At 49.9% G+C, this 17,667-nt stretch overlaps 1 protein-coding gene across 1 annotated transcript in view; it reads right to left on the bottom strand.

The window, feature by feature from the left end:
- The window catches only part of TTF2 (transcription termination factor 2), a 146,683-nt gene that overhangs the window by 39,790 nt on the left and 89,226 nt on the right, over positions 1 to 17,667 (bottom strand). The window contains exons 15-18 of the mRNA XM_086935653.1: positions 7,930 to 8,083; positions 7,133 to 7,224; positions 5,344 to 5,426; positions 1,197 to 1,336 (exon numbers count right to left, since the gene is read on the bottom strand). Coding sequence (XP_086791779.1) covers positions 1,197 to 1,336; positions 5,344 to 5,426; positions 7,133 to 7,224; positions 7,930 to 8,083 — 469 coding nt within the window. The remainder of the gene's footprint in view (positions 1 to 1,196; positions 1,337 to 5,343; positions 5,427 to 7,132; positions 7,225 to 7,929; positions 8,084 to 17,667) is intronic.

Below are 17,667 nucleotides of genomic sequence, written 5' to 3'. Positions count from 1 at the left end.
AGAGGGCTTCAAGGTACAGAGCAGTTTGTGTATTGTTTCTTCCGAGTAGGTATCGAAGTACTGCCAGGAAGCCATGTTTTTAGGTTGAGTGTTAGCCATTCTTGTGTGGTTGGGGAATCGGCTTACATCCATGATGAGGTCATTTCTTATGTTGTCAGTCTTTAGCTTAAAGAAAGCAGAGAAGTCTTCACAGTGTGGGTTGTCGCTTGTTGTGCTACAGGGCCAGCAAACCAGATCCCTCACAGGGAAACAGGCAAACTCCTATGGCTAATCACAGGCGACGGGAGGCAATCAATGAAGGGCAGATTTTTGCCGATTTGAATTTCTGTATATCTGGACCAACAGCTTAAGCACTTGGCCTGACAGGAAAAGATCCCAGCTTGGGTGCCGCGGCCATCAAATTTGAACCACCTTCATAAATCCAGAAGACTATGTTTGATAGCATAGATTCCTTCCAAAATGTTCCAAGGGGCGTTGGACATACAAATGTGATGTCATCTTTGCTCTTGTCATGAAGCCCAACTGAAAATAGCTTTTGATGGCTTTAACCCTCAATGAGCATGGGCAGGGGCAATTAACTACGAATGGTGGAAGGCGTATTAGCCACTATGCTAATGAACGAATGAGAAGTCATCCAACACTCATCTTAGGAAGCACGATTTTTATTTTTAGATTGCTTCGTACTATGTGCATATGTAACAAAAAGCCTGTTCTTTAAACACTAGAATGTCTGTGGGGTAAACGGAGAGAATTTCTTTAACTCAATGGAAAATGAGGACATTGGCTTTAACAGCCAAGTTTATGAGAAAACAAAAAATGTTCTTAAAGTCAGCAGAACTATGAAACAGAACAGGTAAAAATAGCTGGTGGAGATGGCCTGCACATGCAAATGGGTTAGGACGAAAGATGTATGCTCATCAAAATTCCCCTGTAAGTGAAAAACTTGCTGCGGCCCTCGTGACATCAGTGAAGGAGTGGGGTCTATATACTGCATTAATGCCTTTACAATATTCTGAATGTGCTCACCATTTGCAGTAACTCACTGACAGCATCACTGGCGCAGTCGCAGCATTGACAGGATATGTGGAATGGTGGAGACCAGGGAAGGCTGGGGTGGGCTTCAGGACTTGAAAACTATGTGTACAAACCACTATAGCAATCAATGCACACAGCGTTAACATCGATAATGTGCTCACCATTTTCAACAGTGCCAGGTGGCAGCAGCACTGCCGCAGGCGCAGCAGTAGGGACAGGATATGTACAGTGCTAGAGCCAGGGGGAGGCTGTTGTGTGGAGACCTGGCCCTCCTGCTGGCTAGATCCAAACTCTTGAGCCACTGGGAAGGGGAAAAATAAATAATTCAGGTCGCAACCGGTAAAAGCATTCAGCCAAATGGTCAAAGGAAAAGTAAGAGTCACAGAGTGCAGGGACAACAAAGTAGTGCAGCAAGGAGAAAGCCAAAGAGATCGATCACTGGGGACAGGAAACATTTTTAAGACACACAGATAAACAGTAAGACAGTGAGACTATGTAATAGAATGAGAAACAGGGACACAAATGAACATTCAGAAAACGTGTGGAATAGCTCATGATTTCAACGCTTATTTGTGTAATAAAATGGACCTCAAGAATACATTGCATTTAAGCACCTGATACTTCTGTAGATATTCAGCACTCCCTTACTTGTCCGACTGTGAACCGACCAAAACTTATCACAACCTCACAGCCATACAACAATGCAGTTCACTACATTTATCTCCTTCAAGAACTTCCCCAGTTACCAAAAAAACCCTGTGCACGTCTCTGGTAGTGAAACTGATTTCCTGAAGAACCAGCCCAGATATTGCAGGACCGAACTAGCCAGAACTCGTCCATCTCATCGCAGAAATGCAGCTGTGCTATAAGAATGAACCAAACACTAGTACTGTGAGCCAACACTGAAAGCAAATGCCAACACTATCAATCAATCTTTCCAGCACGGATACCAAAAAGTGCTTGATCTGCAGGTCCCTGCCACAGATAAAATTTACACTAAAGTATACAAAACAAGTGATGGATCGAATTAAGCTCCGTCACTGGTAATTACTCGGGCAGCATCCCAATCCATCGTTATTTTGCACACCAGGTCACCTCAGCTTGGGCCTAGCAACATGCAAATCAGTCTTGACCCTGCTCCAAACAGAACAAGCCAGCCCAAACTCACTGTGCCACTGGAATCAAGATATACTTGGCTGTAGAACCGATAATGGCAAATTCGGTCCCAGGTTGCTGGTATTCCGGTTCAGGGATGGCTTGGCTGTTCGGGCTGGACTGTTCTCATTGGAGCGGAGTCAAGACTGGTTTGCACATGTCTTGGTTCCAACTGAGGTGGCATGGTGGGTGAAAAATTATGGATTGAGATGCGGCATGAGCGACTGCCTGTGGCTGAGATTAATTCAAGCATTCCAACCATCACCTTGTTGTTGTTGTTACAGATAAAATACAGACACTAGCTCTTCTGCCAAAGACAATAGCAATAATGGAGAATTACATTCAGCCAATTGCACATACAGAGAGAGATTTGATAAATATCTCTGCAAGAGTGGTCAACTCTCTTAGCACTATAACATCTACTTATAAGCTTTCATGTTTCACATGTTAACTAAATAAAAGTAATAATTATCCATGATTGGTAGTTTCAAAGCCTACACATTTAAATTGTATATTGCACCAGCATGGCAGGACAATTCTCAAAATTGCCATTGTGCATAGGTGATCATAGTGTGAGTGAGTGAGTGAGTGAGTGAGTGAGTGAGTGAGTGAGTGAGTGAGTGAGTGAGTGAGTGAGTGAGTGAGTGAGTGAGTGAGTGAGTGAGTGAGTGAGTGAGTGAGTGAGTGAGTGAATGACGGATTTGTATTGTGCGACTTAGCCCGGAGGGATCAAGGCGCATAAGATGGAAAACAGCCGAGTGAGATGTGAGCACAAATGAGGGGTTACAGGTAGGCTTCTGCGAAGAGCCAGGTTTTTAGACCTTTACGGAACAAGTCTAGGGACGCCAGGCTCTTGAGTTCTGCAGGAAGCAATTCCAGAGTTTCGGGGCCAGGGAAGAAAAAGCCTTCCCTCCCCATCTGGCCCTTGCGGATCGAGGGACAGACAGAAGGTTTTTATTGGCAGAAAGCAGGGCCCTACCCGGGGTGTAGAAGGACACAAGAGACCTAATGTCTTCTGCACCAGATCCGTGAAGAGCACGGACGATAAGAACTAGAACCTTGAAGTTTATCCTGGCCTGCACAGGAAGCCAGTGAAGGTTCTTTCTAAATCGAGGATCCCGAGGACTGCCTGGGAGCATCAACAACAAACCTTGCTGCTGCATTCTGGACAACTTGTAAGCGATGGACTAGTCTTTTGCTAATGCCCAAATATTGGGCGTTACAATAGTCCAGACGAGGGGAGATGAGAGCACCGAGACTTGTTTACGTGCTTCCGGGGAGAGATAGTGTGTAAGCTTTCTCAGAATCCTTAGGGCACCACAGCAAGTAGAAACAGTCCTGTTAACTTGCTTATCAAAGGAGTGTGGTTTCGAGGAAAACACCCAGATTACGGGCAACAGGGGAGGGCTTGGGGCATGTTACAAGGGCAGTGGGACACCAGTCGGCCGACCAAACATCTTGTTTGCCTTCAAAGATGAGGACCTCAGTCTTTTCCCCATTTAATTTGAGGAAATTAGAGGTCCATCCAACCTGCCACTGCTTCCATACAATTCCTGAAATTAGCGGCCGTGTTCTCCACAGATTGCGAGAGGGAGACCATAATCTGGGTGTCGTCAGCGTACAAGAAAACTTACAATCCAAAAGATCTTACAAGCCTACCAAGTAGGACCACATATATGTTAAAAAGGGTAGAGCTCAAAGATGAGCCCTGAGGGACCCCACATTGCAAAGGCTTGACAGAGGAGAGGAAGTCGCCCAGTTTAACCCTTTGTTCACGCTGACTAAGAAAGGAAGTTAGAAGGCTCAGAGCGGGCCCATCCACTATCCCATCTCACTAAGACGGGTGGCCAGAATGGGAGACAGGGTGTCAAAGGCGGCTGTAAGGTCGAGCATGATCAGAAGAGTCGTCTGACCACTGTCGACCTTAGCGCGGATGTTGTTGACCACCACTGTAAGCGCTGATTCTGTGCTGTGTGCCTTCCGAAAGCCATGCTGAGAGGGATCTAGCAGATTGGAATTATCAAGGAAGGCACTGAGATGGTGATTGAGATGGGCCTCGAGCATCTTAGCAGGAGCAGGGAGGAGGGAAATAGGGCGGAAGTTCTTTAGTATCCCAGGGTCCATAGTGGCCTGACAATGGCCATTTTCCAGGGTGCGGGGAAAGCACCATTGGAGATTGCCAGATTCATTACTTCAAGAAGCGGGGGAAGCAAGACCCCTCTGCAATTCTTTAGAGTTTTTAGAGGGCAGGGGTCCAGGGGGGATCCGGATTTAAGTTTGTCTAGGAGCTTATTGAGAGCGTCGAAGGTAAGAAGAGGAAAATTGGATAGGTTTCCGTGAGGAACAGAAGTCGGCTCCTGCCAGGGGGATAGAGAGGGCTTCTAAGGTAGTATAGATGTCCACAATTTTGGTGTGAAAAAATGTGGAGATCTGGTCGCAGAGCTCTTGAGATGCAACAATGGGATCAGGGTACTGAGCAGAGGATAAAGAGTCTACAATTTTGAATAATTCCCTGGGAGAGCTGAGGGAGATAGTAAGCTTAGTAAAATATGACTGCTTTTCGGCAAGGACTGCGGTCTTATATTCTTTAATAAGGTCTTTGTGTTTAGTCCTTTCGTCGGGGTCAAGATGGGTCCTCCAGACCCTTTGCCTTCTACACCCCTGCCTGAGCAGTCTGAGGGGGTCTGAGTACCAGGGAGCCGACGGTCGTTTCCTGGCGCAATAGTAAGGCTTAGATGTTAACAGCCTTCGAGATGGTAGTGGCAAGCTCAGAGGCAGCAAAATGAATATCAGAATTGGAAGAGAACTTGAGGTTAGAGATAAGGGGGCCAATGGACTTGTTGTTCAAACCTCTGTAGTTCCTTTTTGAAGCCCAGTTATTCTTGACCTTTAAAGGTACAAGGGGTAGACAAAATGCAAACTCAATAGGAACTGCCATATGGTCTGACCAAGAGAGAGGAAGGGGCAGTGTGCATAACTCGCTTCTTAGCAGCCCTCCAATCTTCCTTCTGGTTTCATCCTGCCCTTATCTCCCAATCCGCAACACCGCTATGTGTTGGAGTGGGTTACACAAAATTCATGCTCCGTGTTTACACACAATAATCGTGCAGTTCCAAGCATCACCTTACCCCCCCTTCGCCTCCCAACTCTCACCTCGATCAAAAGGGTTGTCAGATTTTTGCGGCTGCACCTTGCCTTTGTCTTCGTGTCGCTTCAGATAAGACTGCAGCGTGGACCTAACAGAAGAGAGCAACATGATGGTAATCACGTCTTGTCCATTGCTTCTCTTAATCAAGTACCCATTTACACATAGGTGGGGCTGAAGCAAATGCATTGTGCTTTAACTGAAAAAGAGAAATGATAAGTAATTGCATGGAAACTACAACCCACACACACCGTATTCAGTTTCGTGTTCCTCCACATACAGCAAAAACTTCAAGAAAAACTCCCTGACAGTGCAAAATGTCATTACTGTGAATAATTTCTTTGAAATCCCTTGCTTGATAGGCTCCTACCATCGCTGCATCGTCATCAATTTATTGTCTTCAGGAAATGTCAGTTCGTTGACATCGGGACAACAATTTGGTGGATGAACTCCTTAGCGACATGAATCCTTCTTTCTTTTCGATAGCTTTGTTTTTCATTACTTACAGCAGTGGGAAAGGATAGGGTGATGGTTATATAGGAACTGAAGAATGAACTGGTACCTCCGCTTCGCCAGAGATAGTTACTGGATTCATTATGGGCATAAGGCCACGAATGACTCCCTTCTCACACCATGAGCTTTTTTTGGCCTTCTCGCACCCAAGATGAGCAACTCAATCTTTGAGAAAATAAACTATTTTTTTAAGGACTTCTTTCTCATTCATTCAGGTTTTAGGCCTTGTTTTCACAAGTGTCCAGATTATGTAGTTGGAGTTCATAGATTATTCACTCCTGGCTATTACTTTACAAATTTCTGACACTTAGTACAACTGGTTAGGAGTCTTTTTTTCCATCCCTTTAGTATGTGAACTTCTACCTGCCATAGAATAGTCACATGTAGTTAATTCATGCTATACACATGGATATAGAGCAACTTGCCTGCCAACAGTATTAGCAGTAATAATTGTGTTGCAATATTAAGAATTGTAAATGTAACTGCAAGCAGGAAAGACATTCCATGGAACTGAAGAAAAAAAACAAAAACTTTCCTACAGGTTGAATTCCTTAAGTCACATGACGTCTGTTAACGATGAAATGCCTGCTTGTCAGTAGTAGGACAGATTTTTTTGTTTCCTGCTTCAATTTAGTACGGGGCCTTCCCAAACCGCAGTGATTGCAAACCAAAAAAGAGACCATAATTAAGATAAAACTAGAGAAAGGTCCGTAAAATGAGAACCACTCCTTGATTTTCTATAAGCAATGAGTGCTCTTTGTATGAACGAGTCCACATTCAACTCGCTGAAGACCCTTCCTCCAGGCCAAACACCCTAGAAGTGGACCAATTTACATTGAAGTCAGGGTGATCTTAGCATAGAAATTCTGGAGAGTGAGAAGATCTTAACTGTCAATATTAGTGAAGTTCTTCTGACAACGTAAATTTGTTTTAGATTTAGTAAGTTCTGTTATCAAACGCGGTCAGATTGTTGTCCAGTTCTAAGCAACCCCAAGCTGGTGATAGCAAAGGCCTAAACCTGGGTATTCAGGAAACCTCAATTCAAAGTAAGAAGCATCACTGCCATAAACACATTGCAAAGAATAAAAGAATGAACTAAAAGAAATACTTTACAATAGTGCAGGTGTTGATCCCACATTGAGCCTTTCTGTGGGACGGCATTGCTGTCTGTGCAAACCATACAAGCCCAAGCCACTGCAGACAAGCCAAGCCTCTGTCCTGCCTCTATACACACTCTCGACCACCCCAAACTCTGAAACAATCTTGCATTCTTGAAAGACTAACCTAGATCGGGCAAAGAGCACGTTATATACAGATTGCTCATCCTCGGAAAGCTTCAATCGATGCACCTCACAGCGTCGCTGGGGGAGGAGCACCTAACAAGAGAGAACGGTAGAATCAGATGGGAAAATCTTTAATACGGTGATGTTCATTTCCTCACAAAAACATAGGCTAGGCAGACATTACGTAAGGAAAAAGGACAAGCGATCTCTCTTCTCTGCTCATGCTATAGGCCACTGTTCCTGCCATCCTCCACCTCTCACTGCCACCCTCAATTGATTCTCCTTCCTTTAGATGTGCAAAAGGAGCTCTATTGTTACACTGCGGAGAGATATTGGCCCATTACTAGCCCACGGTGTTTATAAGCTGCTCAAACTCGCCTCACTCCCTCTTGTTTCCTTCCACACTTCAAAAACCTGTTCCCCATCTCTCAGTAACCTGCCAACTACATCTTAAGGAACATAAGATGCTTTATCAAAGACCTCTTATTTCACCCCTGACCCGGCCCTCACTCTCACCCTTCTCCTTACACAACAAGAATGAGCAAAGCTGAAGAAGCTTCTGCAGGATGCTGCGGAGGGCAGCCTGGATGCCCTTAGCCTGCCCTCACCTGTCCCCAGGTTGAAGGAGACATTGGATGGCATCATGACTGCAATTCCCTCTCGCACATCTAACTCCTCCAGCCGCCCAGAGATGGAACTTAAATCCTCGGTTCAATCTTCAGCCTCTTGGTTGTTAATGCTATGATCATCTTCCAAGGAATTCAACGGTCACCCTCTACCCATCGGAAGGTCGCATACCAGGGGTTTGCCAGTGGAGTCCAGCTGGTCTTTGGTTCTACGCAGCAGCAGGTTTTTCGTTAGAATATTCAATCTCTCGCCTCCTTTCTTGGATCCATTGTCCACCTGGTTCTTCCACAGCTTGAACTCATCGAACGGAGAGCAACGAAGAAACCTAACATAGGGCGTGAATATGCAAATTGTAAACAAATTATTTTATAATAAATGGTATTGTATTGATTTCAACAATGTTTGACACATAGCCCCTTCATATGCATTCCTTTACAAGTTCTTAAATCAAAAACAGCAATCATCTGCCTTCCGATGCCTCCCTACTTACTCGCTCCTTTCCAGGTCGGTGGGCTTGATAGGATCCTTGGTGACACAGTATACAGATAGTTGTAACCGCACAAGACTGAGCACCCTATCTCCCATCTCCCCCCTCTGCCCCTATACCCTACCGGCCTTCACTGTGTACATAATCTTCAGGGCTTTCCATACCAGTAATATGTCTAACAGCTTTACATTATTCCAGAAGAGCTGGAGTGTCGAGGAGAACGAGCTATGCTGCAGATCACACCCCTCACCATATTCCCTACAGCAGCCGTCTGCTATTCTTCCTCTTAACTTGGGAAAGGTACCATGGAAACATCAATTTCAAACTGATCTTCCTGTGATGTTCTCAGACGTTTGATGTACACATCCTATTGCAGATTTCCCGATACTCTTCACTGACATTTATAAGTGGATTCATAATCAAGCGGGTCCGAAGGAGCAGCTTTACAGTAGCAAGTTCACAGCTGGATGCACCGGTCTCATGAAGGACCCGGTGGCTTCATTGTTACAGCCTCTCAATGTCTCATCAAAAATTGTGCTTCCACTACAGGAAAGGCTTACGGTTCAGTTTCCAAAACCGGTGTCAACGTTCCGGAGATCCCTCCCCTCTAGTCTCCAGCCCTTTGAGTGCAAGAGTAAATTTAAGGCTCATGCGAATTGAGAGGAGGTTACAGGAAGATCCTCAAGGAACCGTGCTGGAGGCACAGTGTCCACAAACAGACCTATTTTATGTTCCACGTGGTTCCACACTGAATGTTGCATGCAATCACAGACTCACTCTGATGCAAATGAAAGGCAGAGCGGGCACCCTTGCTTTGTTCCGCCTTGTAGAGGTATTACCCCAGCCTGAGTATCATACTGGATAGGAGTATTACAGATGCATTCTAAGCTCTCTGCAGCTGGTTCATCTGGGGTAATGGGAGGTATGCTACAGGCACCGCAGGGAGGAGACCAGCCTTAATTTGGTGGGCACACATCTTTTTTAAATGTTCCTGCCCAAAGTGGTGGTGTAAACCAGGGGCTGCCATCTGCTGCTAGCAGCAGAGGCAGGGGCAGATTCAAAAGTGACAGGCCTTTGAAGCTTCCCTTTTCGAGCACTGGTCAATCCTGGAGGAGGAGGCATGACACCTCTGCCCAGGATGTGCATTGTTTCTGCTCCCAGAAAGCAGGGACTCTCTACCCAGGGGTCCAGAAATATGTCTGGTGCTAGGTGGCTGCCTGTAGCCAGTCAGAGGCCACACCAGGGCTGGCAGGGATTGAGGGGGGGGGGGGGGGACCTCTGAGGTGCCCTCTGGGTACATGGTACTATAAATGCCACACTGGCATCAGTGGGGATTTATTGAAAGGAGTAGGTTGGTACCAAGCAATCCTGTATTCAGGGAGGCCATCATGATGCTGTGGAACTAGAGTTGTCAAGTTCCCAGCCCATGTACTCTCTATGGGGGGTATAGATAAGGGGTTGTACCCAGATAGTGTCACTGGGACCTGGGCTATCAAAGTAATAAGAGGAAGGGGTCCCAGTAATCAAAGAACAGTTTACTAAATAATAACAAATAAATCAACCAAGAAACAAATCTGTCCACATTGTTTTAATCACAATGTGAATGTATATACCAAATAGTTGTCGACGTTTCGTTTTAATATAAATGTATAAATTAATGGAGGGAAACGAAAAGGGATTCGTTTCCCTCCATTAATTTATAAATTTATATTAAATAGGTGTGTCCCCACCCCTGTCCTGATGAAGACCCCACAGCAAGGATAGCAACTCTACCTGCATACTAGAGGGTCGAAACGTCGACAACTATTCGCATTATCAACTCCACGCCCCATTGTTTTCATTTTTTGAACCTTGTGGAGTATGCTGTTTTGTGGAAATAACTATTTGAACCTTGTGGTCCCCATCTCTACACACACTGTGTAGTAAGGACAAATGATGTATATCTATTGATTAAACTGTCACTTGAGAATTTCTTCCTCCTTCCCTCCACTTCCTCCTCACAGGATCAGTCCCCCCTCCCTTGTTTCTCTACTATACCTGGGGCACTGCGAAACCATGTTCACGTTCTGAGATAAAATTATATATTTGGTATATACATTCACATTGTGATTAAAACAATGTGGACAGATTTGTTTCTTGGTTGATTTATTTGTTATTATTTAGTAAACTGTTCTTTGATTACTGGGACCCCTTCCTCTTATTACATGTACTCTCTATGGCTTGAATATCACTTACAATATTAGGAAATGATGCCCAATATTGTAGGAACATATCTGCTCATCCAGACACGTCCTCACCTGTAGTATAGTTTACCATGCCTTAGGGCTTTGAGGCCTGCTAGAGGGGTGACTTACTTATGGTGCCATTCCAGCTATCACTACCTAACTGTATGTCGACTCATTTTAACCTCACAGGGCCATGCAAGCTACTAGGCATGGTCCTAGTGAGGGGGGTCCCAAGGGACCCTTTTCAGCCCCCAGGCACCTAGGGTATCATTTACGAGGGGCTTACAGTGGGCAGAGCTACCAATTGGAGGCTGGATTTAGGGAAGGAGAACTGGCACCGGGGACCTGGTTGGCAGGAAGCCTGCGCACTACAACCAAAACCACATCAAAACCTGGGAAAAGTAGGGGCTAACCAGGAAAAAGAGGCACTCTCACAAATGCCATTCCCTCAAAGACAAATGTAAATTGAAGAGGCTGCAAAGCACTGCCTTAAAACGAGCGCAGAGGCTGAGGAAGAGAACAGTCAGAACACATGTTAACCTCTGCTTGGCTTTGGTAAGCAATAAAGAGTTGCTTCTTACCTGTAGAACAAGTTACTTACCTTCGGTAACGATATATCTGTAAGAAACATTAGTTAGTATTAGATTCCTTACCTTAGAATATCCCCAGGCGTCAGTCTGGATCCGGGAACTTTTGCGTAGCAGTACCCCTGCGCGTCGGTAGGCGTCGTCTGCAGGCGTCCCCTGCGGCTCCGCGTCCGTCGTCGGCGTCGTGCGCCGTGATGACGTCGCTGGAGTATATAGACGCCGCCTCCGCGCGCTGTCAGTTCTTTGTACACAGCTTTTCCGCGCCAGAACACGCAGAGCCATGTGAGAACCAACACTGGTGCCATTTGAAACTAGGGCCCTGAAAGGGATGTCCTTAACCCTAGGTATCAGTTCGCAGAACGGGGAGGATGGGTGGGTTCGGTAAGGAATCTAATACTAACTAATGTTTCTTACAGATATATCGTTACCGAAGGTAAGTAACTTGTTCATCTGAAAGAAACACGTTAGTATTAGATTCCTTACCTTAGAATAGATACCCCAGCAATACCAACCCCGGTGGTGGGTCTGCGAACCAATACATTCCTACACCAGAAAGTCCTGGAGGACAGAACGGCCAAAGAAGCCATCCCTCCGGACTTGGCTGTCCAGGCAGTAGTGCCTCGCAAAGGTGTGCAGCGAGGCCCACGTAGCCGCCTGGCAAATGTCCTGCAAGGAGACTCCCCGGCCCAGGGCAGAAGTAGCCGCCGTGGCCCGAGTGGAATGGGCCCTCAGCCCAACAGGAGGCTCCTTCCGAGCCAAAGAGTAGCACGCTTTGATGCACAGAACGACCCACCAAGAGATGGTCCGTTTATGTACCGCCCGTCCCTTCTTCGCACCCACGTAGCCAACAAACAGTTGGTCATCCACCCGGAACTGGCGTGTGCGATCCATATAAAATGAAAGCGCACGTTTTGGGTCCAGACGATGGAGCCACTCTTCATCCTTTGAAGGATGCGGAGGCGGGAAGAAGGAAGGGAGGGTCGACTGCCCGATGTGAAAAGCAGAAACTACTTTGGGCAGGAAAGAAGGTCTAGTCCTTAGAACCACCTTGTCAGGATGAATGGACAGGAAAGGAGGTTTAACAGAAAGAGTCTGGAGCTCACTCACCCTCCTGGCAGAGGTGATGGCAACCAGGAAAGCCGTCTTTAAAGTCAGGAGACGGAGAGGACAAGAATGAAGGGGCTCAAAGGGAGCACACATCAAAAAGGTTAGAACCAGGTTCAAGTCCCACTGAGGCATCACAAACGGAACAGGTGGATACATGTGTGTGATGCCCTTCAAGAATCTCGTTACAATTGGGGACTTGAACAAAGAAGGCTGATCAGGAAGCCTTAGAAGGGCCGAAAGGTAGCCCTTGATAGTGCCCAGAGCAGAGCCCTGCTGGGCAAGAGAGAGAAGAAACAGAAGAACCTCGGAAAGAGGGGCAGAAAGAGGATCCACAGCCTTTGCTGTGCACCATGCCACAAATCTGTTCCACCGACAGGCGTATACCGACTTTGTGGAGGGACGCCTGGCTGCCAGAATTACATCACAGACTTCAGGAGGCAAGTCAAATGGCCTCAACTGCCGCCGCACAATCTCCAAGCATGGAGGTGGAGACTGGACAGGTTCGGGTGGAGGACCGTCCCCTGCTGCTGCGACAGAAGGTCCTCCTGAAGGGGCAGGCGGATCGGGGGACCGACTGACATGCTGAGTAGCTCGGGATACCAGTACCTTCGAGCCCAGTCCGGAGCCGCAAGGATAACTTGGGCCCGGTCGCGCCTGATCTTCTTCAGCACTCTGGGCAGAAGTGGTATAGGCGGAAAGGCGCATAACAGACCGCAACTCCACTCGCGCCGAAAGGCGTCGCCGTGCGAGTGCCGTCTTGGAAACTCCAACGTGCAGAACTGATGACATTGCGCGTTCTTTTCTGTGGCGAATAGATCTAACCAAGGCTCTCCCCATTGCAGAAAGAGGCCTTGCGCCACGTCCGAGTTCAGACGCCATTCGTGATCCATCGAGCACCGACGGCTGAGTTCGTCCGCCCTGGCGTTCAGAGAACCTGCCAGGTGTTGAACCGTCAAAGTCACGCCGTGACGTTCCAGCCACTGGCAAAGGGTCCATGACCCCACCCCGCCCTGTTTGTTGCAGTACCACATGGCGGTGGTGTTGTCCGTGAACACCTGCACCACACTCCCGTTGACAAAGGGGAGGAATGCCTTCAGTGCTAGACGAATCGCCCGTAGCTCCAACAGGTTGATATGGAGCCGGGACTCCGCCGGAGACCAGATGCCTCTGATCTCCGCCTCTCCCAAGTGGCCTCCCCAGCCCTGGAGGGACGTGTCCGTCACGACAACGTGCTCCGGTTGGGCAAGGGAGAGGGATCTGCCTCTGACCCAATCGCAGTCCGTAAGCCACCACTGCAGTTGTCTCGCAGTGCCCTCCGAGATCAAGACGTGGTCGGACAAGTTGCCCTGATGCTGGGCCCACTGAAACTTCAGGTCCCACTGCAGAGCCCGCATCCGCCACCGGGCGTGATACACCAGAAGGATGCAGGAAGCCATCAGCCCCAGCAGTCGCAGAGTCAACCTGACCGAAACCCGGGATAGCGGCTGAAAGATGGGAATCAAAGCCTGTATATCCCGGACCCGCCGTTCCGGAGGATAAACCCGAAACTGCGCCGAGTCCAGAACCGCTCCGATGAAAAGGAGCTTTTGAGAGGGACACAGGTGTGATTTCGGCACATTGATGGAGAACCCCAGGTCGTGCAAGAGGTCTGCCGTCATCTGAAGGTGGTGGACGACTGTCTGGGGCGAGCCCGCCTTCAACAACCAGTCGTCTAGGTAGGGGAAGACTGAAACCCCTAACCTGCGCAGATGGGCTGCGACCACCGCCAACACCTTTGTGAACACCCGTGGGGCGCTGGTAAGGCCGAAGGGGAGCACGATAAACTGAAAGTGCTCCTGGCCTACAGGACGGGGATGTGAAAATACGCATCCTGCAAGTCCAACGCTACCATCCAGTCTTGCGGGTCTAGAGCAGCCAAGACCTGAGCTAATGTCAACATCTTGAACTTCTCCTTCCGGAGGAAGCCGTTGACGTTCCTTAGGTCCAAGATAGGACGTAGGCCCCCTTTGTCCTTCTTGGGTACCAGAAAGTAGTGGGAATAGCAACCACGTCCTACTTCTGGCCCAGGAACGCGCTCAATGGCCCCCTTGGCCAAGAGGGCCGGAACTTCCTCCTACAGAAGTGTCAAGCGGTCCCCCGACACACGGTGGTTCTGCGGTGGCATGGCTGGAGGAGTGGTCTCGAAGGGGAGGGAGTAGCCCCTTCGGACGAGTTGCAGCACCCACCTGTCCGATGTGATTGTGCGCCAGCGGGCGTGGTGATGGCGAACCCTGCCACCCACTGGCGTCACATGGGCCTGAAAGCACGGACTAGGAGGATTTGGAGGCAGATGCTGCGGGGGGGAGGTGTGGCCTGACCCCGCCGTTGACCCCGACCGCCTCCACGGCGGGTTCCACGGCCGCCACCGCGTTGAAAAGATTGTTGCGGCGCGTGGCTGGCAGCAGGTGTGGGGACGCCCCTTCCTTGGCCACGAAAGGAGCGAAACGAACCCGTTTGCTGGCGCTGGGTCGAGAGACCCAAGGACTTGGCCGTGACCCTGGAGTCCTTGAAGCGTTCCAGCGCGTGGTCGGCCTTGTCACCAAACCGGCGACAGCCATCAAACGGCATGTCCATCAAGGCATTCTGGACATCTGCCGAAAAGTTGGCGGATCTCAGCCAGGCGTGGCGACGAATCGCCACCGTCGTGGACATCGCTCTGCCCAGCGAGTCGGTCGTATCAAGACCACACCGTATGGAATATTTCGCTGCATCTCGGCCCTCAGCCACAGCCTTGCCGAGTTTCGCCCGCACCTCCATGGGGCATTCTGGCAGCAGTTCCGCGACCGTATCCCACACAGAGTGGGTGTAGCGGCCCAAGAGGCAAGCGGTGTTGCAAGACCGCAGTCCCAAACTCAGGGACGAGAAGACCTTCTTGCCATACTGGTCATACCTCTTAGATTCCCGGTCGGGCGGGGCCGACGGGAATGCGGTCTGGGAAGTCGAGGCCTGGATCACCAGACTCTCAGGGGTGGGATGGGTGGACAGGAACTTGGGGTCGTCCGGACAAGGACGGTGGCGTCTGGCCACGTTCCGATCAACAGGCGAACCTGAAGAGGGCCTGGGCCACGTGCCCAACAGAACGTCTGACAAGGCTTCGTTAAACGGCAGCAGTGGCTCCTGTGGGCATGACTGCGGTTTGAAGACCTCAGTGAGGATGTTAGGCCTCACGGCCGCGACGGGGAGCTCAAGGTGTAAGGCCTTGGCAGCCCTCATCAACACCACTGAATAAGCAGCTCCCTCCTCCGATGCCACGGAAGGAGGAGAGACAAAGCCAGGGTTAGGAGAGTCGTCCAGACCACTGGCATCCCCCAAATCACCTGTCCAGTCCACGTCGTACTGACACTCACGTGACAGAGGGTCCTCAGACCCCTCCCAACCTTCCCCGTACTCTACATCATCTCCATACTCGGAGTCAACAATGTAGACCGGCTCCTCGGGGTTCACAGGCCCCATCGGCGTCGAGGGACGCCGGTCCGACTCCGCGTCCGGATTCGGGGAGGGTATGGGGACGACGCTGCCCGGAGCCGGCACAGGGGAACCGGCGCCGCGCGGGGACGGCGTCGGGGGTAACCCCGATGGAATCGGCGCCGGAGAGGCCGGCAGACCAGCCGGCGTCGATCCCGAAGGCCCTTGCGGCGTCGGAGCAGTCGGCGGCACCGGGGCCGGAGCACCCGATGGCGTCGAGTCAAAGACACCCGAGCCGCTAGGGCCCCCAGACGGGTTCACTGGGCCCGAAGGCGCCGGAAGCCCCGTCGGAGAAGTGAGCGCCCTCATGGCCATGAGGAACGCCTCAATCTCCTCAGGCGTCGCACGTTGCCAAGGGACCGGAGGGTATGGAGCAGGCCGCGCCAGCGACTCTCGCGGAGCCGCGGGGTTGGGGTCACCCGAACCCCCGGCCGCGTCGCGCGAGCGTCGGGGGTACGATGACGACGCCCCGACTTCTTGTGTTTCTTACCTGAAGAGCCCGATGAATGGTGACGACTTCCGGAGCGCCCAGCGCGGCTCCGCGACCGCTCTCTCGAACGCTCCCTGGACCTCCGGCCGGACCGGGACCGCTCCAGACGCGGGGCCGACACCCGGAGCTCGAGTAGCTTGCGGGACCGCTCCCGTCTAGCCTTATTAGTCAGAGCCCGGCAATCGACGCAGGCGTCCACGTCGTGGTTGGGGCCCAGGCACCGGAGGCAGAGTCGGTGATGGTCCGTGACCGACATTGTGCGGTCACAACCGTCACAATTCTTGAAACCGGGCATCCTACCAGGCACCAAAAAGATACAGAAAGTTAACAAACTTGGTCAAAAGACCGGAGTACTGCTCTTCGGATCTGCGCTTACTGGCGCGGAAAAAAAAAAAGAACTGACGTCAGCGCGCGGAGGCGGCGTCTATATACTCCAGCGACGTCATCACGGCGCACGACGCCGACGACGGACGCGGAGCCGCAGGGGACGCCTGCAGACGACGCCTACCGACGCGCAGGGGTACTGCTACGCAAAAGTTTCCGGATCCAGACTGACGCCTGGGGATATTCTAAGGTAAGGAATCTAATACTAACGTGTTTCTTTCAGATACTACAGTTCTGTAGTAGGGGAATCTTTGTTATAGTCATAATCTAGTGAATAGTCCCGCCCATGTGCGTGGACCCCGGAGCAATCAAAAATAATCGCTTAAGCGGTCTTCATTGCAGTCCTGCATAGACACTTAAGAGAAAACTAAAGACAATAATGCAGCCTATACCTGCAAGGCTACACTGTCCAGTACTTCAACTAGAAACGCAAAGGATATTCCACCGATATCACATTTAACACAGTCTGCTAAGTTTGCCCCATAGAGAAACTTTCCCCTTCACAAAAACCTTGGAATGATAGAGAGGAAGGGATGGACAGACAAGCCCCCATAGGCTGCCATTATACGTCTGTAATACGGTGCCTTTAAGGAACTCTCCAGACACCCTCGGTATCCCATGATGCACAGCAAACTCCTTTTACTTTCAGTTTTTTTTTCCGGCTCCTGCTAGCAGGACCCTGGGGCATTGAGCTCTCCCTTTTTTGGGCGTTTGTTCAATTTTTTGGCACTTTTAAAGTGTTTAGAGTGTGTCACTCGACGTCCGTCTGCTTCTTCTTCCTTTTGCTGGAGTTTTTTGGCACTTCTGTCCACTCTTCTGTCGAATATGCCTGCCCTGTTCGACAAGTGTCCTGAGTGTGACAGGAAGAGGGTCAAGTCAGATGCCCACAGAGTGTGTATCCTCTGTCTTCCATCCTCATGTCCCTGAAGATTGTGAGATTTGTAAATCCTTCTCCAGGAGGACCCTCCGGGAAAGAGAGAAGATTCATCTCCAAGGCCTGGAGCTCCAGAGACAACAGGAATCAGGTGGGTCTGGGCATGGAGGGTCGTCCTCTGCCCGTGCTGTGGCCTCTGGGGTGCTCCCCAGTCAAGAACAGGCCAGGAAAAGGCACAGATTTCCGTCAAC

Source organism: Lissotriton vulgaris, chromosome 8 (assembly GCF_964263255.1).
Source record: "Lissotriton vulgaris chromosome 8, aLisVul1.2, whole genome shotgun sequence".
NCBI lineage: Eukaryota > Metazoa > Chordata > Amphibia > Caudata > Salamandridae > Lissotriton > Lissotriton vulgaris.
The sequence above is the reverse complement of the archived record's forward strand: the minus strand, read 5'-3'. Positions and strand labels throughout refer to the sequence as shown.